Source organism: Taudactylus pleione, unplaced genomic scaffold, assembly GCF_031769625.1.
Source record: "Taudactylus pleione unplaced genomic scaffold, aTauple2 ptg000068l, whole genome shotgun sequence".
Classification (NCBI taxonomy): domain Eukaryota; kingdom Metazoa; phylum Chordata; class Amphibia; order Anura; family Myobatrachidae; genus Taudactylus; species Taudactylus pleione.
In genome coordinates, this window is record NW_028284470.1 from 1,110,817 (window position 1) to 1,128,750 (window position 17,934).

Sequence of the window (17,934 nt, forward strand, 5' to 3'; positions counted from 1 at the left end):
TTGCAAAATTGATCGTCGGCATGTTTGATTTACTTTTTCCAGCAAGTTATATTATTCTTCTTTATTACTTCAGATTTTATTACTAAAAAAACGTATATTTCTACAAAACCTTTGAGGAATCTAAGAAGCAGTGAATCTATTATGAAAATGGCGGATGTCAACTGCCACAAACTAACTGTGTAGTCAGAAGTGCCCAAAGCAAGGAAAGCAGAGAGAAAATCTATAAAGGTAATAACATCACATAAATGCCCTTGATTTCCACAGCATGTAAATGGATTATAAGAACAACATGCAGCAAGATACACCTGAGGTACAAATAAGCATTTAACTCCTTCATAGAGTTCTTTGTGTACTGGGTCATGGAATGGACTAAAGCACAATCCGAACTTTATCAGGTAACGGGTACAGTGCTCTTAGTTTAAATGGTCATATTAATGTGTTCCGGCGCTACTGATGAACGAACCACTTTCTGGGTTCATATACTTTGCATGTGTGCAGACTTTGGCACATCTTGGTCTGGGAAATCCAAGGATCGGCGGAGGCAGGTGAACGGAGTGGGGTGAATCAGATTATCGCAGCCCCTGCCGCCTGTGACGTTTTTACGGAATCCCAAGCTTTACAAAACGGGGGGGTGGAGACATGATGACACGGGTTGGGCATGATATACCGACGTGTAGAATGCCGGCTGTCAGTACACTGACAGTGGCATTCCGATGGCTACAATCACGACAGGGGAATGGTAAGTAGTGTTCCCCTGTCCTATTTACACCCTAACCCTCCTTTCCTGCACCCTAACACTATCCCTCCCTACCCTACACCCTAACCCTCCCGGTAAGTGTCTAAACCTAGCCCTCCCCCCTTAGTGTCTAACCCTAACTCTCCCCCCTTAGTGTCTGACCCAACCCCCACCGGTGGTGCCTAACCTTAACACCCCCCCCCCCCTCCCCTGTCTGGAGCCTAACCCTATCTCCTCCCTCCTGCAGCCTAAGTCCCCCCAGGGCGCCTAAACCTAACCCTCTCTTTGCGGTTAACAGCTACCCGGCCCCTCTGTACTTACGAACAAGATGCCGGCTGTCGGGATTCCGAGGTCAGCATCTCAAGCCATATCGGGATTCCGCCGTGGGATTTGGGGGATTTGCCCACGTTATGGTGAGCAGTCCCCCAAATTCGGGAGCTTCTAGGAGAGTGGGCCAGTATGATTCTATGACAAGGGAAAGGATCATAAACTGAAAATGTGTTTCAGAAATTCCCTAAGGCGTGTGTTCAGTCAGGAACCCAGACAGAACTGCTACATCGGTACCTCAGGTCCTTCCTGATTAAACTCTCTCCTTAGGGGACGTGTTTTTTGTACATGTTCCTGTCAGCAGTTTGTGATCCTTTTCTTTGATATGAAGGAAGGAAGAAATATTAATGAGGTGAGATGTGTTATAAAGGGGCAGGAACCAGATTTATAAGTAGACAGTACAGTACAGTAGTTATAAAGCAATAAACTGGATGGCTGTTGCTCAGGGCTGACAACTTTTCTGGAAACAAAATGCAGGTTTTCCTGTCTCTCATCATTTCATTAATAACATTAACACATACTGTGCACCCAATGTTACAGGCCAGGCTGGAGAACGTATCCAGCCATTGTGACAACACAGACGGACATGTAAATACCAATAAATGAAAGTCATATGAAAACATGTTATATGACAATTGTAGATGCTGGGACTGGGAAATATTGGTGCTAAACATAAAAAAGAAAAAAAGTAATAATAAGTTTTGGTGCTTCATCTACATTCACCAAAGAGTGCGGCCAATTCCACCCATCACACCCCTGCAGATGCCACCATCTCCGCCTAAAGAAAGCACGATGTTATCTGATAAAATAAGCGCAATTGTGCAAAATTATCCACACGCTATCACAACAGCATTTGAACTGTGTAAATGACCCTTACCAAATTGGATCATTAATTAAACGTTATAAAATGCTTATACAGTATTGTGTTTTGTTACCTTTCTACTTATTTTTATTACACACACCTCTTACCACGCCAGCTATTCTTTCTCTACCTCTGATTACACCTCCCCCCCATAAATGTTAGCGTCTCCCAACAAAGATCGGTCCTTGGCTCCTTACGCCTCTTCTCTGCCCTCTACACTGATGATACACAAATATTTCTCACCGTATCTCGTCCTGGATGTCCCAGTGCTTCCTCAAATTAAACGTTGAAAACCCTTCCCACCCAGAACATTTCCGTGTGAACCACAAATAATTGGTGCTTGCACGATACGGAAGAATCCTATTGCTTGGATTGTTCAACTTTTGCTCAATGAGCATAGCAGTAAATGGATCAATGAGAGAGTGACCGTCCAGCATGGATTGGAAATTAGAAAAAGTGTGCCCGCTTCTGCTGTTTAGAGTGATGCCAGCAGGTGTCCCTGTTGTGTGTACACATTGCAGGGGCAGACACTGACATACTCCATGGGGCATATGTATCAAAGCTTGATGTGAGATATCACCAACCAATCAGCTTCTAACTTACATTTTGCAGGCTATGAAATGATAGTTTGGAGCTGATTGGTTGGTGATATATATTTCACAATTTTATCTCACATTAAGCTTTGATACATATGCCCCCAAATGCGAGAGCGTGCGAGAAAACCTCAGTAGGTGAAGCTGTGTTGCAGAGAGATCTCTGCAGTCACTATTCAGAGCTTCTGTGTGTGAGAGCCGCGTCCTGCTTCAGCAGGGTCTCGTGAGCGCTACATAAGTACCCGGAAGTGCAGCTCTGTAGTGATGCGCGTTTCGCTTTGGCTTGGTCATCTCCAGACAAATAAACTAATACATGTTATGCTTTAATATTAAATAATACTATTTCATTACAAGAGTGCGCCCAGAAGCAGGTGAGCTTGTTTGTTTCATGTCTTTTGAATCAACCCCATCTTTCAAAATAAACATTGCCAAAGCTGAACTCATTATCCCCCCCCCTTCCAGTGACCCCTCATTTCCCCCATTCTTTCTTAAGTAGATAACATCTCTTCCCTACTATTCCTTGAGCCTGCTGCCTGGCTGTCATCCTTGGCTCCACCCTCTCCTTCACCCCTCACATCCAGAACATCTATCCCTGTGGTTCTCAAACTCGGTCCTCAGGACCCCACACAGTTCATGTTTTCCAGGTCACCCAGCAGGTGCACAATTGTATTCATTACTCAGTGAAACATTTTAGAAGATCCACAGGTGGAGCTAATTATTTCACTTGTGAGTCTGTGAGGAGACCTTTAAAACATGCACTGCTTGGGCTCCTGAGGACCCAGTTTGAGAACCTGTGATCTATCCTAACCTGCTCCCCTCTAGCTTCCCCTGTTCTTGTCTTCCTATTCTTCAAACCATCCCAATTGCGGCTTCTCGCCCTACAAGGTAGTGTCTTACCTTTGCCTTGTGTCCTTGCCCTTGCTGTATGTCAGGGGTGGCCAAACTCGGTCCTCGAGATCTACCAACAGTTCACGTTTTCCAGGTCACCCAGCAGGTGCACAGGTGTAGTCATTACTCACTGACACATTTTGAAAGATCCACAGGTGGAGCTAATTATTTCACTTGTGATTCTGCGAGGAGACCTGGAAAACGTGAACTGTTGGTAGATCTCGAGGACCGAGTTTGTCCACCCCTGCTGTATGTTGTTCCTAAATTTGCCAATTTATGCTAATAGAAATAACCGTCGTAGTGTTTACAATGTGCGGTATAAGAGCATCCTGCATCCAAATGAACACTAAGGGGTAATAAAAGTAAAGGTGTTGCCCTTAGCAACAATCAGATTCTAATTATCAATTATCTAGCTAGAATCTGATTGGTTGCTATGGGTAACATCTCCACTTCTATAAAGTCGCACTTTAGTAAATATACCCTCTAGGTGTCACCTAACAGCACATGAATCTCATACACAATACATGTATAGTCACAGATATGGGTGCTCTAAAATGAACTGCAATATCATAAAAGGTCATACGTTCCTTAACGATGGCGGAAGTCCCTTGTATTCTTATCAAGCATAGATACCGGATCACTCCTCAACAGGTTTTAGATTTCGTTCACTTAGAGGATGTAATAATTTATTATAATTTATAAAGCAGATGGGGGAGTTCTCCAGGCTCCATGGCTAATCGAAGCCCCTCAGATAATTCTGGGACTGGGTAATCAGTAACCGCCCCATCTACCTCTGGGAGCCCCATGATGGGAGCTGCAAGCTTAAATGTTTTTACATCAGTCACTGTCAATAACTGATAGATAACATACTGGCAGTCTATTTGGGCTCATGCATGTTGGATATTTGCAGCAATATGGCCTAAAGCAACCAAACTAGATATAGTGGGAGAACTGTTTAGTGAATAAGCTTATTCAGCAAAAATGTCACTAATTCACCTTCCAAATTCTAACGTTAAATACAGTCAGTTTTCTTTTTCTTTTTATTGAGAGAAAGTTGTCAAAGGAAATAAGGAAACAATAAATAGAATCATCTGGAGTATTCACAACGCTTCACTTTTTTCACATTTTATTATATTACAACCTTATTCCAAAATTGAATAAATTAATTTTTGTCCTCAAATTCACACAATACCCCATAATGACAACGTGTAAAAAGTTTTTTTGAGATTTTTGCAAACTTAATAAAAAAGAAAAACTAACAAATCACATGTACATAAGTATTCACAGCCTTTGCTCAATACTTTGTTGATGCACCTTTGCAAGCAATTGCAGCCTCAAGTTTTTTTGAATATGATGCCACAAGCATGGCACACCTATCTTTGGGCAGTTTCACCCATTCCCCTTCCCCTTTGCAGCACCTCTCAAGCTCCATCAGGTTGGATGGGAAGCGTCGGTGCACAGCCATTTTCAGTTCTCTCCAGAGATGTTCCCCCACACTGGTTATGTGGTGGGCTGAGGGTGGGTCACTGCAGCCACCTCGCCAGCGTGCCACGCCGCTTCGCTGCAAAACTTTTTTTTAAACCTAAGGAGGCGTGGTCACGCCTCCTGCGATTAGGTCATGCCCCCTTCTACACAGGCCTGGTGCGGCTCTTGGCAGGCATGAGGTAGGATAGCGAGCTGCATGGCGGATCTCATGCAAAAAGCGGCCATTGGCGATGCTATGCCCACTGGTAGTCTAAAGTCAATATACTAGGAAAGTAACTGCATTATCTCCTTGCCATAGTGGATAGTGATAGAAATTAGCCTGTGCACGGTAAATGTTATACATGGCGCCAGCTGGATGGTAATACAAATGCTCTAAATGTTTAAAAGAAAAAAGTCTGTTGTTGCCAGATTCTCCTTACTACTGAAAAGTGGTACATTTCTTTCAATCAGCATATACATAATGGGCCATTAACATAAAAATACCTATCAGTATATGTTTATTCTAAAGTAAAAATGTGTGCGTCCTTTACACATTTATCAAAACACTTCTCTATCGACAGAAAAAACACAAAATCACAATCTGGTGCTGGATCTCTACACAACTATTTAAAATTAAAAATCAAACTGCTGCTTCAGACTCAAGATAGGTTATACCTGCCTATCAGAAAATACCAAGAAACTAAATAAATAGATTATTGAAGCGCTGTCTATGTATTTAATTAATCCTCATATGTATTCACCTATACATATGTAAAATCACATTGAGCCAGACCCAACTATTGGTACCAGAAAAACCTAAATGACTATAATCAAGAATAATTAATTAAACTGATAAAAAGGCAAACTTAATGCATGGAATGCTTATTCCCTTAAAATGAATGTCTAACAGGGGCGTATCTACCCATTGGCCAGGATGGCACTCGCCAGGGGCGCCGGCCAAAGGGAGGGCGTCATCCAGCAGTGCCACCAGCAGCCAATCGGTGGACTACCTCGCTAGTACCCCGGGCCCCAAGTGTAGGGCAGAGCGCAGTGAGTAGCGGTCTGCCCTACATAGTTTTACTGATACTCCACTAGATTCCCAACTCTGCAAGAGACTAACCCTTAGTTATGCACTTCATGCAGGGGCGTATCTACCAATTGGCCAGGCTGGCACTCGCCAGGGGTGCCGGCCAAAGGGGGGGCGCCATCCGGCAGTGCCACCAGCAGCCAATGGGTGGACTACCCCGCTAGTCCCCCGGGCCCCAAGTGTAGGACAGAGCGCAGTGAGTAGCGGTCAGCCCTTACATAGTTTACAAACACACATGTTTGTTATAGCAGCCAGCCAATGAGAGTCAGACAGACTCTCATTGGCTGCTGCGTCCACGGAGGGAGCCGGCTGGAGCTCACTCATGAGCTCCGTCTTTCAGCTCTCCCCGCAGAGAGTGATGGGAGAGACATCATGACGTCTCTCCCATCCCATAGAGTAGAGCGAGAGCGGGCCTGGAGCAGTGGACAACGGCGGTCGTCGGCAGGAGCGGGGATCAGGTAAGTTACTTTTTTTTTTCTGGCACAGCACAGTGGGGGAGTGTAGCTACTAGGGGGCACTGTACAGGGGCTGACCGCTACTGGGGGCACGTTATGGGGGAGGATGGATGCTACTGGGGGCACTGTATTGTGGGGGCCGCTACTGGGGGCACGTTATGGGGGGATGGACGCTACTGGGGGGCACTGTATTGTGGGGGCCGCTACTGGGGGCACGTTATGGGAGGGATGGACCATACTGGGGGCAGTGTATTGTAGAGACCGCTACTGGGGGCAAGTTATGGGGGGGATGGCCGCTACTGGGGGCACTGTATAGGGGGGACTACTACCGGGGAAAATGCATAAGGGGGACTACTACTAGGGGCACTGCATAGGGGGACTACTACTGGGGGCACTGTATAGGGGGACTACTACTGGGGGGCACTGTATATGGGGGACTACTACTGGGGGCACTGCATAGGGGGACTACTACTGGGGGCACTGTATAGGAGGACTACTACTGGTGGCACTGCATAGGGTGGACTACTACTGGGGGCATGGCATAGGATGGACTACTACTGGGGGCACTGCATAGGGTCGACTACTACTGGGGGCACTGCATAGAGGGGACTACTACTGGGGGGCACTTCCTGAAATTATGGGGGGAGGGGGGTGCCAGTCCATTACCTTGCCAGGGGCGCTCAGATCCCTAGATACACCCCTGATGTCTAACACAACATATACATAGAAAAAAGAAACAAACAAATCCATATCACTTCCAGGCAGTATACTTTGTCAAATGTTATTTTCAAACAAATCAGAACATTTGCCTGTTTTGCAACACTACCCATGCAAGAGATATTTCTGATGAGTTAGTAATAAGTGTGCATGGCATGCAGTGTTTCCAACACAAATTTAAAGTCTCTAGACCAGGGCCGAAACTAGGATATCTGTCACCCAGTGCAAGGCAGCAATTTTGCGGCCCCTCCCTTCCCGTACCTGGATTTTGTCCTTGCTCCTCCATAATGCAGTGCACTAGTCAGACGTCCCTGGTATAGTGACTTACAATATTCCACACACCATAATGCCCATTACACATTATGCCACACACTGTAATGCCTATTACCAAAGTGCCACTTACATATTTGCCCGACACCATTTTATGCCCCACAGTAAGGCTTCTAATTACTTTAAAATTACCTGCTCATTGTCAGGGGTTTTATGCTCATTTCCAGGGGTTCCATGCTCGTTGCCAGGGGTTTCATGCTCATTGCTATGAGGTCCAATAGGACTTCTAGCATCTGTCTCCTCCTTGGCGGTGCCCATTTTTGGAAGGCTGTTTTCAGCAGAGTCCATGCGGACGGCTAGTCCGCATGAAATCTGCTGAAAGAGGCCATCCAAAAATGTCCGCCGCCAAAGAGGAGCCAGACATTAGAGGTCCAATAAGGACCTCTAGCATCTGTCTCTTCCTTGGCAGCAGCCATTTTTGGATGACAGTTTTCTGAATCTGCAGCCTCCAAGCCACCGCAAATCAGCCCTTTTTCACCCCCTGAGTTATGGCACCCGGTGCACATGCACCTCTAGCCCCCCTAGTTGCTGCCCTGTCTAGACCAGGGGTCTTCAACCTTGGCCCTCCAGCTGCTGTGGAACTACACATCCCAGCATGCACTGCCATCTTTTAGATATAACAGCATGCTAAAACTATGGCAGTGCATGCTGGGATGTGTAGTTCCACAGCAGCTGGAGGGCCAAGGTTGAAGACCCCTGCTCTAGACTATAGCACATCAATACGTCAATAAAAAACGCTTTTCAGAATGTTTCCAGCATTGAAACCATGATGAAGTTGATGGCAATTAAATAATGTATTTGCATTCAACTCAAATAGGATGAAGAACCACTTCAGTAAAAAACTTATTAGGAGCTTCCAATATTGAAACAATAGTATAGCTGATATCAATAAGATGGTATATTTTGTATTCAACTTAGATAGAATATGCGCTTGTGATCGGTCCTCCAGGGTATTTGTAAAAGGAGAGCAGATACTATAACAGATTAATCAGTATGACAACAATGTGGTGCACTCACATTTGTTGCTCGATCCTTAATCCTAGGCACTTTGAATAGCGTCCGTTTCCAGAAAACTCCAAAGCAGTATCACTATTCACTGGCTTCCAGCATGGGTGGCTGACACGTGTAGTGTGATCACACTTATGGCAGACCACCGTTACAACCTCTACGCATTTCTCCACCTTCAAACTGTTCAGGGGCTTCCTCAGGAGATAAGCAGTGTTCCACCCCTATGCCTCTCACTTTTAAATAGTGACTTAGGACCTCATTCAGAGTCGGTCGAAGCGGCCGCACGGTCGTACAGGAAAAGTCGCCGGATATGCAAATGATTCCCTCGCAAGTTGCGTCCCTAAGTTCGGATCGGTAGCTGGCCGACCAAGGGGAGGAAGCGGTCGGAATTCCAAAAAATACGCCCCCTTCTCGTACGCATTGCACGTCATCTCCGGGCATATAAGGATTAATCGAGACCATCGGAACTGGTCGTAGAGCTTAAGGTTGACCATACCCTCTCTTAAGCTCTACGATCATGTCAGTGTAAAAACCTCCCATGTCACATCTGCCATGACGCTACTTTGTTAATTATGCACTCCCATAAACCGTATGCACTCCCATAAAACGCCGTTCATATAATTAGGCACGCCTGTGTTCGGATCTCCACTCCCCCGTTTTCAAGCACCTTCCCCTGTTACCACCCACAAACGCCTCAATCTGTCACTCAAACTACTGACCTGGCTGTGTTCAAGGAGAGAGAAATTTCTGATCGTAGCGGCTAGTTTGCGCACGTGCATTGCGAACTTTACGCATGCGCAGTATAGCGAACATTGGTGGCGTACGACCGTGCGGCCGCTTCGACCGACTCTGAATGAGGTCCTTAGTTATTTCTCAGTTTTTTTATACATATTTTTTAATATATTTTTTATAAAGGGTTTAGGCCCTAGAGTCATGTAACTATTTCATATACTAGGTGGGTCTAGGTCTGTGTAGCGGGCACATAATTTTATGGGAGATATAAACTAAACAGTGGACAGTTGGTCCTATGTCGAGCATTGTCATTCTTTAGATGTGCAGTGGCACTCTTTATATACATATGTACTGTAGTTTAATCTTATTTTAAAAATAATATTTTTTATTGTTATGTATATTTACATATATATATATGTTTTATATATTTTTTTATTAGTAGTATTATTTATGTATTCTAATTTGTATATTATATGGTCATAAATGGTCTAGTGTTTAAATATGTATTCTGCTGTTTTTCAATGATATACATGTATCCATTTATCATTTTATTATATTATATACACGGCATGTTTAGCACCACAGTGGATTTGCTGGTTATATAGAACTTCTACGATCAGATCAGGCAGTTCTTATAATCATTGTATTGCAAGTGTTTATATTAGCTCTGAAGTAAGGGAATTGAAATTAAAATAGAATAATATAATAATTAGGGGTGAGCGGGTTCGGATTTCTGAAATCCGAACCCCCCCGATCCGAGGCCGATCCGAGTCAGGCTCGACTTTTCCCGCCTGATCCCGCCTTCCGGGTCTCACGAGTTTTGGATTCTATATAAGGTACACGCGTCGGCGCCATTTTCTCACTCAGCTGTGGACAGTGAAGAGGGAGGGTGGGAGTTAGGGCTGGCTGGGCTGTGTAGTGTAGTGTTGTGTTGTGCTCTGCTGTGCTGCTGTTGTCCATAGGGGCTGTGTCCACTCCTCCAAAGTCCATAGGGGCTGGCTGTGTTGTGCTGCTGTTGTCCATAGGGGCTGTGTCCACTCCTCCAAAGTCCATAGGGGCTGGCTGGACTGTGTTGTGCAGTCAGTTGTCCATAGGGGCTGTGTCCACTCCAAAGTCCTGTGCATTGTCCCAATCCTAAAGGGGTGCTGTAGTGTTGCCCAGGCGGTGCTCTGTCCATCAGGGGTGCTCCCCCCAAGTGCAAAAAAATAAATATTTTTTCTGTGTTTGTGAATTGTAGTAGTGCCAAGCGTGCGCTTGTGTCGCATAAGTAAAGGGCTGGCTGGCTTGTCTGTTAAACGGTGCTGTAACCCCCAAAGTGCACTCCAAAAAAAATAAAAAAATATATTTTTTTGTGTTTGTGAATTGTGTGCACTGTGGCGGCATGTACATCAACAAAGAAGCAGCGCCAAGCGCGCGCCTGTGTCCCATAAGTAAAGGGCCGTCTGGCTTGCCCATTAAAGGGTGCTGTAACCCCCAAATTGCACTCCAAAAAAAAAATATATTTATGTGTTTGTGAATTGTGTGCGCAGTAGCCGCACGTGCATCAACAAAGTAGCGTCAAGCGTGCGCCTGTGTCATAAGTAAAGGGCCGGCTGGCTTGACTGTTAAAGGGTGCTGTAACCCCCAAAGTGCACTCCAAACCAAATAAAAAAATATTTTCTGTGTTTGTGAATTGTGTGCACTATGGCTGCAGGTGCATCAACTAAGGAGCAACGCCAAGCGTGCGCCTGTGTCCCATAAGTAAAGGGCCGGCTGGCTCATTTCTTAAAGGGTGGTGTAACCCACAAAGTGCACTAGTCTCCAACAAAAATAAAAAATTATTTTCTGTGTTTGTGTGCGCCTTAGCCGCACGTATATATCAATATAACATAAGTGGAGGACCAAACTTTCTCCGATAAAAATAAAATAGGGAAAGATCAAGAACCACTTCCTCCTAGTGCTGTTGCTGCTGCTGGGAGTTGTTCATCATCCCAGAGAGGAAGTAGGAACACCACCACTTTTACTAAACAATTGACCCTCCAACAGTCCCTAGCGATGAGGATGAAGTACGACAGCAGTCATCCTGAAGCAAAACGTATAACTGAGGCCTTAACTGCTATGTTGTTGTTAGACGTGCATCTGGTATCCGCCATTAGTGCAGTGGGACTTAGACAATTGATGGAGGTAGTGTGTCCCCGGTTCCAAATCCCATCTAGATTCCACCTGCATCCTCAAAGCAGCAGCGACAAGCGTGCATCTGTCTGTTAAAGGGTGGTGTAACCCTCAAAGTGCGCTCCACAAACAATAAAAAAAATCTTCTTGTTTTTTCTGTCTTTGTGAAATGTGTGGGCTGTAGCTACACCTGCATCCTCAAAGCAGCAGCGACAAGCGTTCGTCTGTCTGTTAAAGGGTGGTGTAACCCTCAAAGTGCGCTCCACAAACAATAAAAAAAAATTTCTTTTTTCTGTCTTTGTGAAATGTGTGGGCTGTAGCTGCACCTGCATCCTCAAAGTAGCAGCGACAAGCGTGCGTCTGTCTGTTAAAGGGTGGTGACACCCTCAATGTGCACTCCACAAACAATAAAAAAATTCTTTTTTTTCTGTCTTTGTGAAATGTGTGGGCTGTAGCCGCACCTGCATCCTCAAAGTAGCAGCGACAAGCGTGCATCTGTCTGTTAAAGGGTGGTGTAACCCTCAAAGTGCGCTCCACAAACAATAAAAAAATTATTTTTTTTCTGTCTTTGTGAAATGTGTGGGCTGTAGCCGCACCTGCATCCTCAAAGCAGCAGCGACAAGCGTGCGTCTGTCTGGTAAAGGGTGGTGTAACCCTCAAAGTGCGCTCCACAAACAATAAAAAAATTCTTCTTTTTTTTCTGTCTTTGTGAAATGTGTGGGCTGTAGCCGCACCTGCATCCTCAAAGCAGCAGCGACAAGCGTGCGTCTGTCTGTTAAAGGGTGGTGTAACCCTCAAAGTGCGCTCCACAAACAATAAAAAAAATATTCTTTTTTTTCTGTCTTTGTGAATTGTGTGGGCTGTAGCCGCACCTGCATCCTCAAACCAGCAGCGACAAGCGTGCGTCTGTCTGTTAAAGGATTACATCGGTGACAGCATCCAAGTAGGCATGTCAGACAGTCCGTACATGTACTGGCAGGAAAAAGAGGCAATTTGGAGGCCCCTGTACAAACTGGCTCTATTTTACCTGAGTTGCCCCCCCTCCAGTGTGTATTCCGAAAGAGTGTTTAGTGCAGCCGGGAACCTTGTCAGCGAAAGGCATAGGAGGTTGCTTCCACAAAATGTGGAGAAGATGATGTTTATAAAAATGAATTATCAACTCTTCCAGGGAGAACAGCCTCCATAACGTACAGAGGGACCTGTGGTGGTGGATTCCAGTGGGGACGAATTAATACTCTGTGAGGATGAGGATGTACACAACACTGAAGAGGGTGAGGAATCGGTGAATGAGGAGGATGAGGATGACATCTTGCCTCCGTAGAGCCAGTTTGTGCAGGGACAGATTAATTGCCAGCTTGTTTTGTGGGGGCCCAAACGAACCAATCATTTCAGTCACAGTCATGTGGCAGACCCTGGCGCTGAAATGATTGGTTTGTTAAAGTGTGCATGTCCTGTTTATACAACATAAGGGTGGGTGGGAGGGCCCAAGGACAATTCCATCTTGCACCTCTTTTTTTTCTTTGCATTATGTACTGTTTGCGGCCTAGTTTTTCAAACTGCCATCCTGTCTGCCACTGCAGTATCACTCCTAGATGGGCCACGTGTTTGTGCCGCCCACTCGTGTCGCTTAGCATAGTCATCCAGCTACCTCGGTGCAACCTTTTGGACATAAAAACACTATTGTGAGGTGTGAGGTGTTCAGAATAGACTGGAAATGAGTGGAAATTAAGGTTATTGAGGTTAATAATAGCATAGGAGCTGAAAAACCCACAAATTCTGTGATTTTAGCTGTTTTTATGCTTTTTAAAAAAAAAATACAGATCCAAAACACAAAACCCAGAACCCAAAACACGGAAGGGTGGTTTTGGCAAAACCAATCCAGATCCAAAACACGAAGAAAGATCCAGATCCAAAACCAAAACACAAAACACGAAAAGTGGCCGGTGCACACCCCTAATAATAATCCCCAGTAGGGCAACTGGCTGTTCGGGTGAGGAGAAGTTATATAGCCATTTGGCTAGATACTATATATATTATATATAAACAATTAAATAAAAAAAATTGTGGGGCTATTCTCTTATTCTAGCAACACACGGAACGGAGCCCACAGCTTTATGCTGAGAGATGGTAATAGAAGCACTTTGATGAGGCACAGCTGATTCCGACAAGACTAAGTCACTATTTAAAAGTGAGAGGCATAGGAGTGGAACACTGCTTATCTCCTGAGGAAGCCGCTACACAGTTTGAAGGTGGAGAAACGCGTAGAGGTTGTAACGGCGGTCTGCCGCAAGTGTGATCACATTACACGTGTCAGCAGAATCGGTATGATTTGCCAGATTTCAGTGTCGGTTTTTCAATTTTCGATTTTATGTATAGAATGTCTGTAATGTCATATGTCGGTATTGTTTATTTTATTTATTACCAGTTATTTATATAGCGCACACATATTCCGCAGCGCTTTACGGAGAATATTCGGCCATTCACATCCATCCATGCCCCGGTGGAGCTTACAATCTATATTCCCTACCACATGCGCACACACACTAGAGGTAATTTTGTTATTATGTGTTTGTCTGTATTATGGTTGTCGGGATTCCATTACTTTCGGGATTATTGTTGTCGGTATAACATCATGATCGGCATTTCGGGTGTACAGTTGTCAGTGTCGGTATTGTGTCAAGCGGTATAACAACTAGCGGCATGCTGAACGTATACCGTGTCAGCCACCCATGCTGGATGCCAGTGAATAGTGATACCGCTTTAGAGTTTTCTGGAAACGGACTCTATTCAAAGTGCCTAGGATTAAGGATCGAGCAACAAATGTGAGTGCACCACATTGATGTCATACTGATTAATCTGTTATAGTATCTGCTCTCTTTTACAAATACCCCGGAGGAAATTTTTCTGTCAATGTGATTTACAATATATGCACATAACTTGATTTTAGTTTTAGCTGAAATATAACCTCAAATTCCAGGCATGCATAAACTGTGCACGGAGTACACAGCACGATTTTACCTCTATTATTTGTAAGATGCTTATCTTTATTATTTTACTGTGTTATTTTAATTAGTGCATACTTGGGAACAACGAAAGGGGCTACTAATAATTACTCAAGGGGTCCGATGGGGAACCGAGTGAGCTGTTGAGGGGGACACAAATGGCCCCTTTCGCAGTGCGCACCCCCAGATAGTTCTTTTAGTTGTTTTTTTTTTATGTTGGGAGTGTTGCCACCCCCCAGCATGCCCCTTTCTTTATCACCTGAGCACTTGGTCGCACACACAGACACCATGCTCGTCGATGGGTTTAAAAAAAGTTTTGTATTTTTTTTATATAATTTTCTTTTTAGAATTAAAGATGCTGCAATCACCATTAACAAGTTGATGATGAGGACTGCTGAACCTTTACTCAGGCTCCATCTATAGGCTGCATTTGTTCATCTCTGACAGAATACACATAAGTAAAATGGGATACGTTCAATATCCCGACCTCGGGGATTCCGGTGGTCAGAATGCCGAAGCCGGAATCCCGACACTTATTGGAATACAGGCTCCGGCATCTCGACCGCCAGAATCCCGAAGGTAAGTAGCGGGGTTGGGGGGGTGGGTTAGGAACTAGGGGGGATGGTTAGATTTAGGGTTCGGGTAGAGTGAGGTTATGTTTAGGCACTAGGGGGGAGGTTAGGTTTAGGCACTGGGGCTGGAGGGTTAGGGGTAGGATTAGGGGTTAGATTAGGACACTTACCTACAGCCATCGGCATGGTAACCTAGTTGGGATGCTGGCTTTGGAACTCTGACTGCCGGGATCCTGAACGCCGGCATCTCGTACCCAACCCAGTAAAATAAGTAGTGTACATAAGTAAAACAGCATGTTATGTGACCATTGCGTTATGCCAATGTTTGGGCCACAAAACTTTCTGTCATTTCAGAATTCCTGCACAGACAGATTAAGACCCATGGGACCCTAGGCAACATACTGCTTGGGTGCCCCTATATACACACACGCACACTTGCCCGATCACAGTCACAATGTCGCTGACTCCGCCTACCCCACCCATGGGTGCTGCCACTCATGAGATGGCCAGGGAAAGGAGTGCACTGAAAATAATATATTAAATATAAATGCAGCAAGTGGCCTTTCAGTAATCCAGCCCATAGAACCATAGAATTGTACACTTTCAAAACACATGAAATATTATTCTTGTATCGCTATACAGTAAATAAGTATATAGCATGACAAATACAGTAGTTCAATGTACTAAACGCAACAAAATGCTCACAGGCATATGATTGCCTTTTCAGTATATCATTAGAAGAAACAGGAGAATTGTCACAGAGGCTTTTGTGTTCTCTATCATGTTTAACATCAATCATTTTGTAAAGAATTTTCTGGCAATAGGAATTAAATAATGAAACATTTTAGCCCATTATATTATATCATTCCTGGTTGCTATAATTGTATTAGTGGTCATAGTGGTACAGTGTCCTCACACAAGATTTGTGCAGAGCACTATCGAGGTCATATTTCCAAATGGCATTTTGAATTTAGAAGCTAAGATGGATTTATGTCCTCCAGTGAGATTTCCAAGAACCTTTTATCCTAATAACCCCATTCTCCGCACGCTTGCCTCTCCGTCTTTATGTGAATTTAGTGTACCAAGGGTCAGGTACATCGCTGTTATATTTGTTCTAAATGAGGAATACACATATGGGCAGGAGTTAATGTGGGTAGGGTTGAGACCACTTGCAGCCAATTAGAGCATTAGAATGGTAACAGCTGCAGAGTATTTCAGCTCCTCCAACTCTTTGTGCAAGAAGTTTGTGGCGTCACAAACCTCTTTCCTGTGTGAAGAGACGTTCATACACACGACATGTTGACCATGTCAAACTTACCAGCTCCACATGTGGCACTGCAACCTGTCCAGCCTCCGTACTTCCAGCTGTAGACGGCTTCTATCTCATTTTCCGAGCTGACGTCTTTTTGTATGACGTATTCATATTTAACTCCGGGATTGTTCTCCTGAAACAGAAGCTAAACAAACATATTTCATATTAAAATAAAATAATCTGTGAATTTGTTCAGACCTCTTAGATACATTATCTAACCTGTGCCCTAGGTCAGCCTAGCACCTGGCTCATAGCCTGGTATCATATATTTCGTATACTGACATACATTTGTATATGTCTAGCTCCATTAGCGTATGCAGGGGGGGTTTCTGAGTACCGAGAAACCCCCCCTTACAGACTGGATGGCAGGCACCATCTTCTTAAGCCCCACCCCCTTGCGGCAAAATGCCGCGATTCGTGGGTCAAACGGGAGGATTTTATCCTTCACGATAATTATCAGTTGCAATTTTAGGTCAATTGTTGCCAGGGCACTTAGCATTATTTTTATTTTCGTAAACACTTACCACTATTCATTGGTTTATTATTTATGATACTGTATTCATTAATGTATACACTTAAAGACACTTTAAGGCACTATTATCCAAGTTCACTGTTCTATATATACATATATATGGGTACTCACTATGGCCCTGATTCAGAGCCGCTCGCTCTGAATCAGGGCCCTCCTCCATTAAAATGGAGCGTCCTCCAGGGCGCTCGTATAGCTGTGGGTGACCACCCACAGCATATACGAGCGTCCAAAAAGATGGTCGCGATGGTCTTGACCATCGCGACCATCGGACTTGCGAGGGAAACCCTGCGGTCGGGTTTCCCAGCCACAAGCCCTGGAGTGATTTTGGCTCTATCAGAGCCAAAATCACTCCCACTGACATCACTAGTGATGTCAGTGGGGCCGGCTTCAGACGGTAGGCGTTCCCATGGGAACGCCTCTGTCTGGCCGCCACGCCCCCGGCACGCCCACCAAAAGGGGCGTGCTGTCAGTCACCATCGACAGCACGCCCCCTTTGGTGCGAGACCCGGAGCGACAGCTTGGCTGTCGCAGTCCGGATCTCGCGCATGAGCACGACGGAGCTCCCGCCGTCGTGTGCATGCGCAGTGGGGACCATCGACCCACTTGCGAGCGTACTGCCACTTGCGAGTGGGTCTGAATGACCCCCTATGTTTTCCCCTTTGTTTAGGTGAGTTATTTTTACCTCCTTATCTCTGTTTTGTGATGGGTGCATATCTTTATGGACACGGGTGTTGAATATAATGCATTCTTTGGTATTTAAGACTAATTTGCTTTCACTATCATTGGGCAGTCCTTGAGGAAGGTGTTTACACACCAAAATGGTCCAGCATACACCATTAATGGGTTAACAATGGGTGACTATACAATACCCCATTCTCTGTAAATTATATAAAACTGTCTGTGCACCTTTATTCGAATGAATAAGGCAGGTTTCAGCCCCAAAACTAACCAGCTTCCCCAACTGGTGATACCCTATATGAAATCACAAAGAAAATGTTTTTGGTGCAAACCTTACTAGGATATAGCAAGGGGTGGGATTATTTATTTATTTATTAAGTTTCTTATATAGCACAGAATATTCCGTTGTGCTTTACAATTGGAAACATTAATAGAAGAAAACTGGGTAATAACAGACGGATATATAGATAGGAAGGCCCTGCTCGCAA

At 44.7% G+C, this 17,934-nt stretch overlaps 1 protein-coding gene across 1 annotated transcript in view; it reads right to left on the minus strand.

Annotated features, from left to right (window-relative positions):
* ADAMTS12 (ADAM metallopeptidase with thrombospondin type 1 motif 12) overlaps nt 1–17,934 on the minus strand; it is a 727,141-nt gene that overhangs the window by 206,847 nt on the left and 502,360 nt on the right. Inside the window, exon 16 of the mRNA XM_088466956.1 lies at nt 16,243–16,381. Within this exon, the coding sequence (XP_088323082.1) occupies nt 16,243–16,381 (139 nt within the window). The remainder of the gene's footprint in view (nt 1–16,242; nt 16,382–17,934) is intronic.